The sequence below is a fragment of the Pimephales promelas genome, chromosome 3 (genome assembly GCF_988280905.1).
Source record: "Pimephales promelas chromosome 3, fPimPro1.hap1.1, whole genome shotgun sequence".
Classification (NCBI taxonomy): domain Eukaryota; kingdom Metazoa; phylum Chordata; class Actinopteri; order Cypriniformes; family Leuciscidae; genus Pimephales; species Pimephales promelas.
The window spans coordinates 3,143,318-3,161,276 of NC_142771.1; the positions used below are offsets into that span (position 1 = coordinate 3,143,318).

Consider the following 17,959-nt stretch of genomic DNA (forward strand, 5'->3'; position numbering starts at 1 on the left):
ATTTCAGACTGTGATTGTTTTTCACATGAGTGAACAAAGATGATAACTGAACAAACCTTGGCATGGATCATCTTCATGTGCAGCTTCAGGGGACTTTTTAAAGCAAAACTCATTCCACACTGATCACACGTGTGCAGCTTCTCTCTGCTGTGGATCCTCTCATGTGTTTTCAGATATGATGGCCGATTGAATCTCTTGTCGCAGTGTGAACACTTGTAAGGTTTTTCTCCAGTGTGGATCGTCTCATGTGTTTTCAGAGTTGATGACTGACTGAATCTCTTGTCACAGTGTGAACACTTGTAAGGTTTTTCTCCAGTGTGAATTATCTGGTGCAGTTTTAAACATTGTTCTGTAGTAAAAATCTTCTCACACTCAAAGCACATATAAACTCCTACACCAGTATGAATTCTTTGATGTAGTTGTAAACTATGCCGCAGTGAAAATCTCTTTCCACATTCAGAACATGAATGCGGCTTCTCCTCCGTATGAACCATCAGGTGTGCCTTCAGGTTTGATGCCCTACGAAATGCTTTTCCACACTGATCACATGCGAATGATTTCTCTCCAGTGTGAATCCTCATATGAACATCAAGGTGTACTAATTGTGCGAAACTCTTCCCACACTGATAACATGTGTGAGGCTTTTCTCCAGTGTGGATCATCATGTGTCGGCTAAGATGAGGTTGTGTTGTGAAACTCTTCCCGCACTGATCACATGTGTGAGGCCTCTCTCCAGTATGAACTCTCATGTGCTGCTCAAGACTACCTTTGTCTCTAGTGTGGATCATCATGTGAATTTCTAGACTATCTTTCCTTGGGAAACTTTTCCCGCACTGATCACATGTGAACGGCTTCTCTCCAGTATGAACTCTCATGTGACGCTCAAGATTACGTGTGTTTAAGGAACTCTTTCCACACTGAGTGCAGGTTGTAGATTTCTTGGCTCTTCTTCTCTTTAAAACTTTATTTTTAGTCTTTGAGCGACTCAAAGGTTTTTCTGCAGGTTGGACATGATGTTTCTCCTCCATTTCACTCAGTTCTTCACTCTCTTCCTTCACTTTCATCAGGTCTGAAATGAAAGAAAATGTTTTAATTTTCAGCATATCAAAATAATCTAAAGAGAGAAATATAAAGTGAAAGGACGTAAAGGTTGATTTCACATGCTATTTATTGCTCATACTTTCATGAAACATACACAGATCGTAGAAAATAGGCATTATTTACAGCAGATTCTTACGATTAAAATATAATCCATTGCAGCGGTTTTCAATAGGTGAGGTGCGACACGATATTGGTAATTGTGCGTTTATTAGATTTAAAAAATGCATAGCAACTACCCAGTTTCAGAGGGGTATGCAGCAACAATTTTAGCCGCCGATGTATGAGTTTTGTGGGCCGTTAAGACAAATAAATAAAAAAAAGGATGAGATGTATCGGCTGAAATTTAGCTGCTGTCGCCTCAATTGACATGCCATCTCCTTTTCTCTCTTTCTTTTTCTATTTTTAGCCCCACAGCATTTTGTTTTATCCATCTTTTTCGACGACAACTCACTACTCGTACCTGCTCGCTCAGCGCTCACGGCGCCCCCGCCCGCTCGCGATATTACCCGCCCCCCTTCTCCATGAGGGCGCCTACTCTAGGCTGGCTGTTAGTCCTCTAAAATTTTATATAACATTGAAGGAATGCAGTAATTTGCAGATTGCAGATTTAGAAACGCACAATAGCAGCTACATATAGAAATACAATATATATATATATATATATATATTTTTTTTTATTTTTTTTACCATCGCTTTTGCGCCCCCCCATTGTGCTGCGCCCCTATGCGCCGCATATAGCGCATACCCACTTTTTGCGCCACTGAGGGAGGAGACAGGACCCAGCGAAAAAAATTTGGAAATATGATCCTGAGAATTTAAAGTTAGGATTCACCTGGTCGCGTCTGAGACGGCACCTGTCTGCAAGGAGTTCCTGCATGAGACCATGCAAACTTCGGCATCACATTGAAACTAAGCACACGAATCTAGTGAACAAGCCCCTTGAGTTTTTTGAGAGGAAGTCATAGAAAACATAATATTGTCGTTTGGCACTATTAACATTGTAGCGTATCAACATTAATAATATACAATAATATGTATTTAAGGGGGCCAGAAGGCCAATTTAGCTGAAAAGGAATTATTCATTGATTTCTAGGGAATCTTTAAAGAATCACTTACACGGCTGAGCAAATGACTCGTTTAACGTTCATTTGAACGGGCCGTACCCAGACAGCAAACTGACATTGAATCAACGTGGAAACGACGTCTCTCATGACATCGAAACAACGTTGGCATTGTTTTGCTCATCAAATTAACGATGAACCGACGTCGGACGCGGCATTCTTCAAAGCTAAATGAAAATCGAAAATTGGTTTGCTTTCATAACGTTGAAACAACGCGTTGATTTCAAGTTGATTTTCCTTTAGTTTTGAAAGAATGACGCGTCTGACGTTGGTTCAACGTTAATTCGATGAGCAAAACAATGTCAGATCAACGTTGTTTCGATGTCATGTTTCCACGTTGATTCAATGTCAGTTTGCTATCTGGGTCACTATAACCTTTGCAGCGGATATAAATATCCAATCTATAGAGAAACACAAATTAATATTTTGTCTTCCTCCATTTCAAGTCAAGTGCATATTCAGTCCAGTCCAGGGTCACTTCACTCTCTGGACATTTACCAACGGAACCAACCAACCCTGCTACGTAGGCTGTGACGTCACTGCAATATGGCGATACGCTAGCTACAGAGCTAGCTAGAAATTATGAAAATGGTTTTGTCATATCTGTGGTTTTAACTACTTTTTAAAAATGACATTTTAGGCAAAGTGATTTTTTTCTAATATATGTAGCTACTAACAGTGCCAAAACATAGACGTTTCATTTCCCCTTTACGTTGCATGTTCTCTAGACTCGTAACTATGGAAACAAAGATGCTAACATCCTGTCACGCGCAAATAGACCTGCCCTCATCTGACTCTGATTGGCCTTGGACCTGATGGTATTAAACAAACCAATCAAACCAACAATGGCAGCGAGTATTACAGTGGAGTGAAAAGCAAAACAGAAATATAGAAGGCATTTTTATTTTATTTTTTATTTATTTTATTTTTAACAGAAACATGAAACGTACACAAAAATGGTGCAGTGGGACAAAGTGAGGCTAGCCACATATCAAATGCCATGTATGTAGATATTATGTTTATAGTGGATCAACGCAAATAACACAATAGATGTTTTGGAACTTTTGATATTTATTGCCCCTCAACAGGCCACAACTGGGCAAAATTAAATTAAGCTTGTTAAGCAATATACCATTAGAGAAGGCTACTTTTGGGTTACCTGGGCTCATCGACATACCTGTCTCTCGTTGACTGACTGGCTTGTGTTGTTCCTTGTGTGTCCTGTCCTGTCCGACTATGCGTTATGATGGGGTCGTCAGCAATTTATGATCGTTAGTCGTTAGTGATGACGGGTCGTTCGCGAATGAGCGTTAGTGATGATGGATCGACTCGTTCGCGAATGATCGTAGCCGTTAGTGATGATGGGTCGTTTGCGAATGAGCGTTAGTGACGATGGATCGACTCGTTCGCGAATGAGCCGACTCTAAGAGCCTGGCTCGCATATCTGAAGAGCCAACTCTATTTTTTTTTTTTTTTTACAAATTTATCCTATAGAAATTAAATAATTATGTAATAAAAATTTAAATATTATAGTCAAAGTCATTTAAAGAGCCGTTTGTGAGCCAAAAGAGCCGTCTCTTTTCAGTGAGCTGAGTCAAAAGAGCCGAATTCCCATCACTACTATGCGTGCTTTCGAACACCCACCCAACTCTACCTCAGCCAATCGTCAGCATTTAAGCGCTTGTCTCGTGCTCTGCCCACTAACCAAGGAAGAACAGTAAAAAAAAGTATTTGCCTCTCGCTCAGAGATCTAGTTGGTCTGAAAAAAAAACACAACTTCATCAGTTATAGTAACACGCCGCATTTTTTGGCAGTAGCGGTAACGGCGTTATTAAAATCAATTCGATTACTCGTTACTGAAAAAAGTAACGCCGTTACTCCCATCACTGATCTGGACCTGTCGGTGATACACAATCCTGCTGTGTGATTGTGTTCTGACTAGGGTTGCCAACCGTTCCGTATAATACGGAATCGTTCCGTATTTGTCACATAAAAGTCTTGTTCCGTATTGAACTGACACGGAACACTTTGTTCCGTATTTTTGAGAATCAGTTCAGTGCAAATCGATGACAGACACATCTTCTAATATATCTCAGACAGACTATGAATGAAGACCTCACCAGTTAAGCCACTCCACTCGTGGTCGAGTAGTTTTACCGCAAATTAGTTAAAATATCCTCTAATCTAGAGCGATCTTGCCTGCAAGCTTGAGCTTCTAACGGCGCGGATGCAAAACCAGGACTGGAGTCCAAGCACATTCCTCTGCACTCTAAGCGTTCTGTTATCACTCTGATTTCGTCCACTACGGGTTTTCCAGTCTCACTCACAGGAAAAACTGTTCCCCGATTTTAATCGATTTTAAAAGATAATCTTATGTTTTACTGACTGCTACCCCGCAAGAATTTTTTTTCATCAGTCTAGGACAATAAAGGGCTCAAACATCTTTTTAGTTATGAGAGTCTAAGTCTACTACATTACATTATCAATGGTGTTTTAGGAAGCCAAACAATTATTATAATAATGTAATAATGATTTATATAAAATGTATTCCTATGACGTACAATCCATATAGCCAATATAGGCTACTATATAAATGAAAATTAATATTTCAAAAGTATATTTTAATCAACATTACACTATAATATAGAAAAATTAAAATACTTTTGTCCTATTTCTACACTTAAAATAAACTCTTGAGCTTTTATTTAGGAGAAAACATAGCCATGCTGATCGTGTGATTAATTAAACTAAAAAAAATTATAAACTAAATAAATCCATGGTTCATTGTTGGCAAAATGATCATGATAGCCTTCATATCTAGAATATGTGGTACAGTCATTGATTAGGCATACTTTGCTCATCTTTAAATTAATATAGACCTAATAAGTGATAATAATATGCTATATGAATTCTAGGGGTCATTACCCACTAAACCCACTTTTGGGTTTTTTTGAAAACCAAAAATTAAACTGTACCATTTCATAGGCTAGTTGATGAAGTTCTTAAATGTTTCTAACATGAATGTTCTCCAGCATCATGTATGAATGAAGACTAAACACCAACCTCTTTGTTCTTCAGGATCTTCAGTGTGTTTCATTCTGCAGGGTTCTGGATCACTCATGTTCTCACTGTCCTCTTTAATAAACTCAGTCTTTACAGATTTCAGCTCTTCCTGATGCTTTCATGCTCGTCTATACTTGTAGCTGAGGGGAATATTTCAGCATTTATTGGATAATTACAGTGGGAGGAGCTTCTCTGATGATGAATTATAATGGGAGGAGCTGCAATGATGATGAATTACAGTGTGTGAGGAGCTGATCTAGCAAAATCAAAAATATACATTAGTTACTGAGTTTGTTTTTATGCTCATGGACAACGGAATATAAAGTGTAAAATAATCAATGTATAGCCTAGACAATGGTAAGAAAAACAGTAAGCAAAAACATAAGTAGCCTAAATCTACAGATTTGTCACCAACAAATCCCCTCAGTCTGCCGACGCCAATGAAATGAGCTTTAAGTGTCAGAAGATGTGAACATCAGCATACTAAATGAGGTGAAAACAGGAACTATTGTCATGAAATAAAGAGTGTTTTCAGCAGATCTGTTAATATTGACGATCCTCAGACTATCAACAATCATTCAACAAGCCATTCAGGATCATCAGCAGATCATCTCACTTTATTCTGAGTGTTTACTTTTAGAAACATTAATTTGAGTCAATATGACAAATGAAATGACTCATATGACTAGTGTCTATGACACTATTGAAATATTATTGGAAAAACAGCTGTATTAGAAGACAGTACTATTATTTGTTACAATATTACACATATAAATATAGTTAAAAAATTAATAACTGCATCATTGCAATAGATAACGTGTTGCAGTTGTGCAGAAATGATCACAACACCTTAATTAAAACAAAGAGTAACTTAGCTACCACAAAATAATATTGTTTGCTATATCAAACTGTATCGATGGTTATCTATGCCTCGCGTGGCTCCCTATTGGCTCAATGTATTATTTACAAAGTTTTTAAATCAGGATCTTTTCCGTTGCTAAAGTTGTGAAAATAGTAAATAAAACAGCAGCAGCGACACATAAGATCGTTTCCCCTCACATATCTCGAAATTTACCTCACTCAAACGAACACACACTCGCTCTGGTCTGAATGAACTCCACATATTCTCCTCAGGCTCGCTGCTGCTGCTGCACTAAATGTGTATTTCAGGAGGAAGACGCCAGAAAAGACGCAAAAGTATCGCTGTGATCGATGAAAACAATACAGAAATGAGTCTGTCGCTTAATCAAACTGTATGAGTGTGTGTGATGGGTGTGTAAATATGAGAAATACCGAGAACTGCTCTCCTCACCTCAGAAGACTCAACGCTGAAACTCTTCCAGTTAAAGTGTGATTGCGTCACAGCGGCGCGACGAATGTTGTCCCAATTCAATACTGATTCAAAACCATATTTTTTTTTTAACAAATTTTGTACACTTGTGCAACGGAACAGCAGAGATTGATCGCGTCAGTCACTCTCTGATTTTCTACACTAAATAAGATATAAAGCACTATTCTCCCTCTTTTCATAAAAAAAAACAACTTGGCTACACAAACGTGCTTACCTAGCTTTATTAACAACACAATATACACAACCTTTTTGTTTAAAAATATGAAACATTATAACTGATGTTTAACAGAATATTTTATTTTATTATAAATCTAGGCCTACATTAAGTTTAAAGAATGTATGTATAATAAAATAAAATATTTATAAAACGACACAACCCTGTCTCTTATTATTGGTGTCAGTTTTAAAGATCAATAAGCCATTATAAAAGCATAAATAGCCAAAAATATGAAATTGCATGCAAATTAACTTATAATTAAAACGTATAATTAAAAACATTGATAAAAACCACACAGAACACAAAAAAATAGCATTTTACCATGAAATATTGTGATTAAAATCATTCAGAAATCAGATTTTTCTTGCATTGTTGTGTGACTTTATATCCAAACTGCTTTAAAAATGAAAAAAGAAAAAACATTTGATCTAATATTTTAGATAAAATACACATTTTAGTCCCAATGCTAAAAAACAATAACTTTTGAAACTCAATCCTGTTACTTTCAGTCCTGTTACTATTTTTTTTTTTTTCTAAAAAATAAAATTAAACCACTATTTTTATCAGTTTTGTTTGGCCCATAATTTATACAATTATTTAATGACTCAATTCTTAAAAAATAAATAAGCTTGAGGCTTCGGTCATCTTTAACATGTAAAAATGCCTTTGTGTTTTTTTTTTTTTTTTTTATCAAAATACCCCTTGCTTTAATAGTGATTTTATTTTATTTATTTTTTATTTTTTTAACATATACACACATAAACACTTTCTTGTGGGGAAAACAAAAGAATTAATTGACATGCTTCTAAACTTGCTTTTTAAATGACACATGATTTTCAGTAACAGGAGGACTGAGAAAACATGCGTCCATATATTTATGTTTGAAACAATGATTATGTGGACTGAAATGTGTATTACTGTAATGAAAGCATGATATCAGGTTTTGAAGCTCTTTTACACGTGTTATCATTTCGGATTTATTTACTAAGACTTGTGAAAATAGTAACAAAGCGAATACAGTTATCTTAAACGTATAATAAAAATATTTAGATAAATTAGCACACTATGACATTCTAAATTAAAAAAAACTTTTATTTATTTTAGTATTGCTGAAGCTCTGTCTGAAATGTAAATTGAGGATAACAACAAAAGTGCTCCCTCTGTGCCCACATCTCTAATCTTCTTTCCAATAACAATGGCCAAATGTTTAAGGTGATAACATCTCTTTGAAGCCCCCTAATCAAGATGGTTCTCGAATACCCGCTGTCACTCCCACACTATAGGTGATAAACGTGACTCTGTGATACTTTTAAGATTTTAAGGAATTGATTCGATGATAAATAAGCTCTTATAAGTGAAGGAACATTTCAATATATCTATGGGTGGAAGTTGGATTGGAGCAGACTATAATTTATTACAAGTTTGAGAGACCCAAGTCTGACTGTGCTGATCCTAGGTCCAGGTCCACTTCCCTACTATTCAAAAAGGGAGAAAAAGTAGCCTATTTGATTCACTGCCAATTTTGCAGGTTTCCCCACTTATGTAGAAGTCTGTCATTTTTAGCATAGGGTTAGGGTTAAACAACAAAAATCCCGAAAATCACATTATATGATTTTTAAGTAATTAATTTGCATTTTATTGCATGACAGAAATATTTCATACATTAGAAAAGCAGATCTTGATATATTTGGTACAGAAACCTTTGTTTGCAATTACATAGATCATACGTTCCCTGTAGTTTCTGCACACACTGGAGCAGGGATTTTGGCTTTTATTATTATATACAATATAAAATGTTTTACAGCAGCTTCACAATTGTAACAAATTCAAAATCACCCGATATTCAGCTCAAGTCACTTCAGTGTTCATTCAGTTCAATAACTGTAAACCAACCCGATCTCACGACCAAATCGCACGAATTCGACGAATGATTAAAAAGTGGCTAATTCGTAACAATTCGTATGACCTCACTCGTACGAATTAGTACGATTTTGCTAAATCGTACATACTTTACGAATTGGCCAATTCGTATGAATTCGTACGAATGACCAACCCCTGAACCCGCCCCTAAACCTACCCATCACGTGGGTTTAGACAAATCAAGATCAACATCCAAAAGATGATTTTTTTATTCCTCTTTTTAGGCAACTTTAGCATGGGTGTCCAAACTTATTCACATCACTGTATTATGCTGGTGTCGAATGATCTACGTTTCCACTTAAAGCTAATTTCGTTGGTGTCAACAGACAGAGGTTTTTTTTTTTTTTTTTTAGTGATTTCTTTTGTCTCATGCAAAAGCCTGTATAAGCAGAAACTAGGTCACAGGGTTTGGGAAACACATGGGAAACTACCCAGATTACTCTGAACACCCAAAGATAAGTGTACTCCCATTGGCTCCCTGGCGATAAGATAAGGCTGAAGGCTGGCCATTGTAACAGCTGCTGCTCACTTTGTTGCTTGTCTAATGAAGTTTATTCTCCTGAGACCTGAAACTTCGACTCAGAGATTTATTAGAGAACTTTGAATTTGCCACAACATGTTCAACTGTTTTTGTTTTTTTTTTTACTGCAAGAATTGACATTAAATTATTGCTCTCCAGAAGAATGAAAGCAAACTTATATATTTTTGATTTTGTCTCTCTTTGATTTTTTGATCTCTTCCGCACATGCTGGAATATTCCCAACGGCTACAAGTGAAGACGAGCATCAGGAAGAGCTGAAATCTGCAAAGACTGAGTTTATTAAAGAGGACAGTGAGAACATGAGTGATCCAGAACCCTGCAGAATGAAACACACTGAAGATCCTGAAGAACAAAGAGGTTGGTGTTTATTCGTCATTCATTCGTGATGCTGAAATATATAAGTTTGCTTTTTATATATCTGCTTCTCAATATTTTTGCAACTATTACCAAAATTTTGGACATTTCTCAATATAGTTTAGGCTACAGCTATGTGATTTGTTATTTTTTAACAATAACTGAAAACACCATGAACAAGTAGTCCTATATCATCTTTCCAAAATGGCTGACAGGGTTGTAAGGATAACTTTTAAAGGGCTAGTTCACCCAAAAATAAAAAATCTGTCAATAATTACTCAGGCTTGTGTTGTTGTTCCAACCCTGTAAGACTTTTGTTCATCGTCGGACCCCAAATGTAGATATTTGTGATTAAATCTGAGAGCTGGCCCTAGTGAAAAAAAAGTATACTTTATTGTATTTGAATATATTCCCTTTTTCGATAGTACATTGCACATATACTAACAAAAACTGTACTATCTTTGAATATATTAAAAGTATATTAGCATCATGCTTTTTACCTATTTTCACAATAAAACTTTTAACACACTTTAAAATAATTGTACTTAAGTATATTGAAAAACAAGCATACTTTTAACATATTTCTAAAAAGTGCACTATAAGTACATTGATTACAAATATATGCGGATCACTCAATCTATCCTGCATATATTGAAATTATGAAGATATGAACTAAAAGGTAAGAATTACAGGATCTTATTTGAGTCTTGTTGTGCTTCCTTTAAGATTATAATAATGTAACTGGTATTAAATAAATAAATATACACAAATAAAAACTACAATCAAATAATAAAACATACATTCCAAAATAAAATTAAATTCACAGAATTATTTTTTTTTTTTTTGTGAACTAACCTTTTAAGTAAAGTTTGTAAACCCATTTGCATAAAGCCGCTCACAGTAAGATTTTTGTCTTAAGTATAGTGATGGCTGATGGGTACCGAAAATGGTATTACGAGCTTTTGGATATAATGGAAGTCACTTCCTGTACAAATTTGCAACAGTTCTAGTCTTTCGGTCTTTAAATCTCATCTTAAAACGTGTATCTGTATGAGCAGGCTTTATGTGATTTAATGTTTGATGCTGTACTGGTTTCATGTCTTTGCTTTATGGATTTTGTAAGGTATCCTTGAGTGCCACGAAAGACAACTAAATAAAAAATTATTATTATTATTATTATTATTAGTAGTAGAAGTAGTAGTATTAAACGTGACCTGGGGCTAAATTATTAAATACTGCAGTTTCGATAAGCTCCGATATTATCGGTTCTGCTAATAAATAAATAAATAAATGGAATTATTTAAAAATAAAATAAATAATATTTTTTATTATTCTTATTGTTATGCTAGTCGTTTCTATATGTGATAAAATAATTTGTCTATGATCTATGGTCTCATTAAGTTCTGCGTAATATCCTTGCTGTACTTTACACTTCGGTTTAAACAAGGACTTTTTTTTTTATACTTATTTTTGAGTTTTCCTTAGTTTTCCTATGGTTTCCTGTTTAAAAGAGGAAGTATGCCATATTTCTTCAGTGCTTGAGTTGTGCAAGGTGCTCCATGTGGTTGCAGGCAAGACAAAAATGCGCCCGAAAGACAAAAATGTTGTACGTAAAAAAAAAAAAATCAGACTAAAAGCGTGTGTACGACAGAATCTGCGCAGATTTTCACTTTATAAATCACAGTCAGTGTAAGATTGCGTGCACATCCGTCTCCACAAAATAACTATATGGAGCTTACAACACCTAGTTTTACTATAAATATCCTCATCTGCTTATCATTTCCATATGGATTATTCATCCACATCATAACATGTTTAATGGAACAAGACATTACAAAAATATGAAATACGGATGTCATTAATAAAAATAATTGCATAGCCTAGCCTTGTTTTTTGAATAAATAAATCAAATAGTGTACGTTTTTCTCAATCTTTTCCACTGGCCAAATATCAATTTTAGTTAATTTATATTTTTTGGAAATAGTTTTATTTGCACAAAACTATTAATATTCATATTAACATGTCCGACTTGGTACAAAAACTGCGATAAAACCTGTTGGAAAGCATCTTTTGCAGCGATTTTTGTGTGAGCATAAACACAAACTAAAGTTTAATGCGATCTATGAATAGGGATTGAATTTAATAAACAAATTACAAGCATTGGTTTTCAGATAAATCTTAGCATATTCATATAACGCCAGCGATATGTTATGACGATTTTCCCGTAATCGTTCAAAAGTTTAAATTTCGAGTCCTAGTTTCGATTCACAGTCCGTCGACCGGAAAAAGAAACCACTGAATACCAATTAAGAAGCGTCCACCAAAAGCGTTGGCATAACCGAGCGAAGCAACTTGAGTCGTCCTAATGGTGCGTTCACATCAGATGCGAATAGCACGTCAAATTCGCACCTACCGCATCTAGTTATACAGTGGGAAAATTTTGAATCCATTCGCGCGTTAAGAGCGAAATTGACACGTGTAAAAAAACAAAGTTTGAAACAAAATTTACGCAATTAGTTTGCATTGACTTAACATTGAAATCACTCGCGTCAGACGCTCTATTCGTGTCTGGTGTGAACGCAGCATCAAACCGAGACATGGATATGTTCCAAAAGTGCTCTCGAGACTGTTCAGAAATCAGGTTATTTGGCTGGTTGCTGTCTCCTCGCCAGATCACGAAGGTTTTAGAAGTTGTTTCCTATAGTTTATTTGCCATTCTGCAGCAGGTTAGCAGGTAACATCTTCAACTACCTACAGCATCATACACTCAAGTGTAAGTGTGTTTTCATGAGGTTTTCAAAAATAAAGCTGAAGAAAGTGTACCCTTGTGAAAATATATTCATAATTTATCATATTTAAATTAAAGTCCATAGATTTGATATTTATATTTTACTTGAAAACAGCCCCGTGAGAAATTCATAGTAAACTTCATAAAAAGAAAGAAGGTCAGACTATTTCCTTCAGAAAGAGCGTTGTTGAGTTAGCTCGTTTAAAATATCCTAAGATTTGTTGACTTAAAAGAATCGGAATCGAAACAAGGAATCGGAATCATTCAAATTTGAAACGATACCCAACCATAGTTACATCAGAGCTCACTTTTATGTCCTTTCACTTCTATTTCACAACTAATTTGATTTACTGAAAATGAAACTAATCTTTTTTTTTTTCCTTTCGTGTCAGAGCTGATGGAAGAGAACGGAGAGAGTGAAGAACTGAGTGAAGAGGAGGAGGAACATCATGTCAAACCTGGAGAAAAACCTTTGAGTCGCTCAAAGACTAAACAGACATTTTTTTAAAAAAGAAGAGCCAAGAAATCTACAACCTGCAATCTGTGTGGAAAGAGTATCAGAACCAAGCATCTCAATGAACACATGAGTGTTCATACCGGAGAGAAGCCGTTCTCTTGTGATCAATGTGGAAAGAGCTTCACACAAAAATCAAATCTTAAGAAACACATGATGATCCACACCGGAGAGAAGCCGCATGAATGTGATCAATGTGGGACAAGCTTCGCACTAAAATTACATCTTCAGGAACACATGAGGATCCACACCGGAGAGGAGCCGTTCTCATGTGATCAGTGCGGGAAGAGTTTTCCATACAAACGAAGTCTTGATGTTCACATGAGAGTTCACTCTGAAGTGAAGCCGTTCACCTGCGATCAGTGCGAGAAGTGTTTCACACAAAAAATACACCTTAAGATTCACATGAGGATCCACACTGGAGAGAAGCCGTACACTTGCGATACATGTGAGAAGACGTTCACGAATTTATCACACCTTAAGAGTCACATGAGAGTCCACACGGGAGAAAAGCCGTTCATGTGTCATCAGTGTGACAAGAGATTCTCAACCAAATACAGTCTTGATCTTCACCTGAGGGTTCACACCGGAGTGAGACCGTTCGCATGTGATCAGTGCGAGAAGAGCTTCATGAATTCCAATAAACTTAAAAGACACATGAAAGTCCACACTGGAGAGAAGCCGTACGAATGTGATAAATGTGGGACGAGTTTCACAGAATCATCAAACCTTAAGAGTCACATGATGATCCACACCGGAGAGAAGCCGTTCACATGCGATAAATGTGGAAAGAGTTTCAGGGATTCACGATACCTTAAGAGTCACATGAGAATCCACACTGGAGAAAAGGCTTTCACTTGTGATCAGTGTGAGAAGAGATTCTCAAACAAACAAAATCTTGAGGTTCACATGAGAATTCACACTGGAGAGAAGCCGTTCACATGTGATCAATGTGGGAAGAGTTTCGCACAAAAACCATGGCTTGAGCTTCACATGAGAGTTCATACTGGAGAGAAGCAGTATATGTGTAATCGGTGTGAAAAGAGATTCGCTCACAGACAAAATCTTAATGCTCACATGAAGATCCACACCGGAGAGAAGCCGTTCTCATGTGATCAGTGCGACAAAACATTTCTGCTGTCATCAAACCTGAAAAAACACCTGACAGTTCATACGAAGGAGAAGCCGTATTCATGTTCTGTGTGTGGAAAGACTTTTTCATTTCTGCAAAGTTTACAAAGACATGAGAAAATGCACACTGGTGTGAAAGAGTTCATGTGCTTTGAGTGTGAGAAGACTTTTATTTCAAGCAACCGTTTAAAACAGCACCAGAGAATTCACACTGGAGAAAAACCTTACAAGTGTTCACACTGCGACAAGAGATTCAGTGATTCATCATATCTGAAAAAACATGAGAAGATCCACACTGGAGAAAAACCTTAAAAGTGTTCACACTGCGGCGAGATTCAGTCAGTCGTCATGACTGAAAAACACATTAAATGATCCACAGTGGAATACAGAGACAACGTCACAGATGCAACACCATCATCAACACCAGCTCCACAACCTCGATCAGCTTCGCCTGGATACTAATTCAGCACACCGTCACCAGTTCATCAGCAGTCACCTCTCACTTCACAATCATCTGGTCTTGTTGTTCAACACTGGTCAACTTAACCAGCTCCTTACCTGTTCATCTCACGTTTGAGACTACTCACCTTCTTCATCCTCAAAGAGACAATTACTAGCCAGCTACGTTTATTCAATTGATCTTCATCCAGAACAATCACCTGTTGTTTGTACTCAATCTATGCCACCTGTTTCCGTGAATTGTATTACCAGTGTTGCCTCATTCTGTCCGCTCTTCCAGACTCTTTCAGATTATTTCTACATTTACACAAGGTACAGTGGGTACATGACACATTTTCATCCCCAGAATAGTACGCTTTCCATCCGTTTTAACCTTGCCGCACAGCTTGCACATGTAGGATTATCCATGAACAAACCCATTTAAAGAACACAACACCGTATGCTACAGTTCGGAGAGATCCCCCACCGAATCATTAGTAAGTCATAAAATGCATCCATGGTGCCGAGATGGCTAAAGGAGACGTAAGCCTAATCTTAAACCAGTGACGCAAGTTTGTCCCCCAAACGTAAGAGCAAATGGCCAGGAAACGGTGTGGTGACCCCAATGCATAATCCCCACATTCTTGTCAGGAAAATAAGGTTTGTGATGATGGATCCGCCCAAAATCACCACAGACTTTAACCAGTGATATCTCGCATCCTCCCAGACATCTTTCTCTCTAGCAGTACATCCCAGAGACCTCTCCTCCTGAAACCAACAGAGACCATAATTAACCCACTCATGGTTTCAACAAACTTAAGCTGCGTTTCCACCGCAGGAACTTTCCCCAGGAACTAGGAACTTTGGGGCGGCACTCTGTGTGTTTACACCGCAGGAACCAGGGTCTAAATTAAGTTCCGGGTAAAAATTCCCCCCCAGAAAGTCCCTGCTGGCGAGGTAGTACTTTTTCAGAGTTCTGGAACTTTCGGGGTGGGACTGGTGTGCTGAACATGCTGATTGGTTGAGCTTCTTGGTTCTTACCAATCTTGTTCTTTCTGCCCGATGGCGCGCGTTCGTCCCATCCATCTCACGGTCAATGTCCACTATAGCTGATTACAAACGTGTCTACTTTTATGTCTAGCATTACAAGCTTTCTGAATACGCTTTAGTATTATTATTATTATTAGTTTCATTAGTAAGTCATAAAATGCATCCATGGTGCCGAGATGGCTAAAGGAGACGTCTTCACCCACACCTGCCTAATCTTAAACCAGTGACGCAAGTTTGTCCCCCAAGCGTAAGAGCAAATGGCCAGGAAATGGTGTGGTGACCCCAATGCATAATCCCCACATTCTTGTCAGGAAAATAAGGTTTGTGATGATGGATCCATGGCCCAAAATCACCACAGACTTTAACCAGTGACATCTCGCATCCTCCCAGACACCTTTCTCTCTAGCAGTACATCCCAGAGACCTCTCCTCCTAAAACCAACAGAGACCATAATTAACCCACTCCAGGAACTAGGAACTTTCGGGGGGTACTCGGTGTGTTTACACCGCAGGAACAAGGGTCTAAATGAAGTTCCAGGTAAAAATTTCCCCCTCTGAAAGTCCCTGCTGGCGAGGTACTGTAGTACTGTTTCAGAGTTCAGGAACTTTCGGGGTGGGACTTGTGCGGTGAACATGCTGATTGGTTGAGCTTCTTGGTTCTTTCCAATCTTGTTCTTTCTGCCCGATGGCACGTGTTTGTCCCATCCAACCTCCTAAAACAGAGACCATAATTAACCCACTCATGGTTTTAAACATACTTAAGCTGCGTTTCCACCGCAGGAACTTTCCTCAGGAACTAGGAACTTTGGGGCGGTACTTGGTGAACCTGGGTCTAAATGAAGTTTTGCCAAAGTCAAACACAACCGTCTTTTACATACAACGTTTACATATCATCGTTTACATACAACGACTCTAATGTTCACAACTTCACACTTTTGATGAGACCAAACCAACTGTACATAATAAAAGTTCAGGGTGCCAAAACTGACTGAAAATGTTACACTGAATGTTGATACAAATAATGGATGCTAATCATTTCAAAATTAGCTTACTTTGTTACAATATACTTTTTCCTGTAATATATGCTCTGGATTCTGTTTTTTTTTATGTAGTTTCTAATGTAATGAATGATCTGTAGTGTTTATGATATTGACTGATGTGTGTATGATCTGACATCATTGTTTGATGATTGATTTTGAGCACGGATAAAAAAGTTTTTAGGCAATTGTTTGATTTTGCCAGAAGACTCTTGGTTTGTTTTTGTGTTTAATGTTTTGAGAAAGTGATGATGGTTTCAAAATTTTTTTCTCATTGTGTTCAAAGTAATCGTGTCTAACGCTAGACATCTGGGACACCATTCATCCTCTATTAATATCATCACTTTTCCCTGTCACTGTTTTAATTAATGTGTGTGTTTTTCTTTTGATTACTTTGTGTGTATTAGAGTAGTTCAATAAAGTCTTGCTTGATTTTACAAGTGTCTTGTGCAACTTACTGTCTTTAATTGTAGATTTTGTTTCCTTGCTTATATTCAGCGATCATAATTTTATGATATTAATACCATAGGCCACAAGATAATAATCTGTCCAGAATTGATAAAATACTCTAATCTCAATTTTAGTCTAAGTTCCATTACTCACGTTCTTTAATAAACAAATAAATTTCATAAAAAAATATAATGTCTGCGATGTGAAAATATAATGTTCAAGAATGCTAAAAGACAGCAAAGGAAGGACATCCGGTTTATGAAGCTTGATTTACAGAGACTGAAACGCCTACAACAGAATGATTGCATCATCCAGGGCATGGAGAAGCTGAGCTTAAAGGAGTACTTCACTTTTTAAAAAAACTTTAATGATAATTTACTCACCCCCATGTCATCCAAGATGTCCATGTCATTCTTTCTTCAGTCGAAAAGAAATGAAGGTTTTTGATGAAAACATTCCAGGATTTTCCACACGGCACCCTTTAGCGTCAATATAACACGCACAGAGTATGGGCAGGTTTAGTTCTGAGGTTAGGGTTAGACCACTAGGAGGCGTCTTCTGCAACATGTATATATCTGCGTCTCATATTGACGCTAAAGGGTGCCATGTGTGTTGGATGTCTACGTTTAGGCAAAAGCGTCAGTATATGATGCCTTGGGATGAGAACGGGCTGAGCAATCTGTGATTTACAGATGATGGAGATTTTGCAGGACGCATTTGAACACATTTAGAGTATAGCTCTGTTCTCAAAATAGATTAAAACGCTGATAAAGCAGATTTCAGGAAGTGTCTAGAGACTGCAAACATGGTGTCGAAATGTTCAGCCGGTGACTAGTTTATTTAGCCTGACTACGTCAGACTTCCTACTTCCGCTAATTTCATTT

General features: G+C 37.1%; 1 protein-coding gene and 1 pseudogene across 1 annotated transcript in view; one reads left to right on the forward strand and one right to left on the reverse strand.

Moving 5' to 3' along the window:
* LOC120486160 (uncharacterized) overlaps window positions 1–6,645 on the reverse strand; it is a 30,294-nt gene extending 23,649 nt beyond the window's left edge. Inside the window, exons 1-3 of the mRNA XM_089127475.1 lie at window positions 6,598–6,645; window positions 5,286–5,541; window positions 57–1,069 (exon numbers count right to left, since the gene is read on the reverse strand). Coding sequence (XP_088983601.1) covers window positions 57–1,069; window positions 5,286–5,343 — 1,071 coding nt within the window. The 5' untranslated portion in view covers window positions 5,344–5,541; window positions 6,598–6,645. The remainder of the gene's footprint in view (window positions 1–56; window positions 1,070–5,285; window positions 5,542–6,597) is intronic.
* A 2,683-nt stretch (window positions 6,646–9,328) lies between these two features.
* Window positions 9,329–17,065, forward strand: LOC120486155 (uncharacterized; annotated as a pseudogene).
* Window positions 17,066–17,959: the final 894 nt, after the last annotated feature.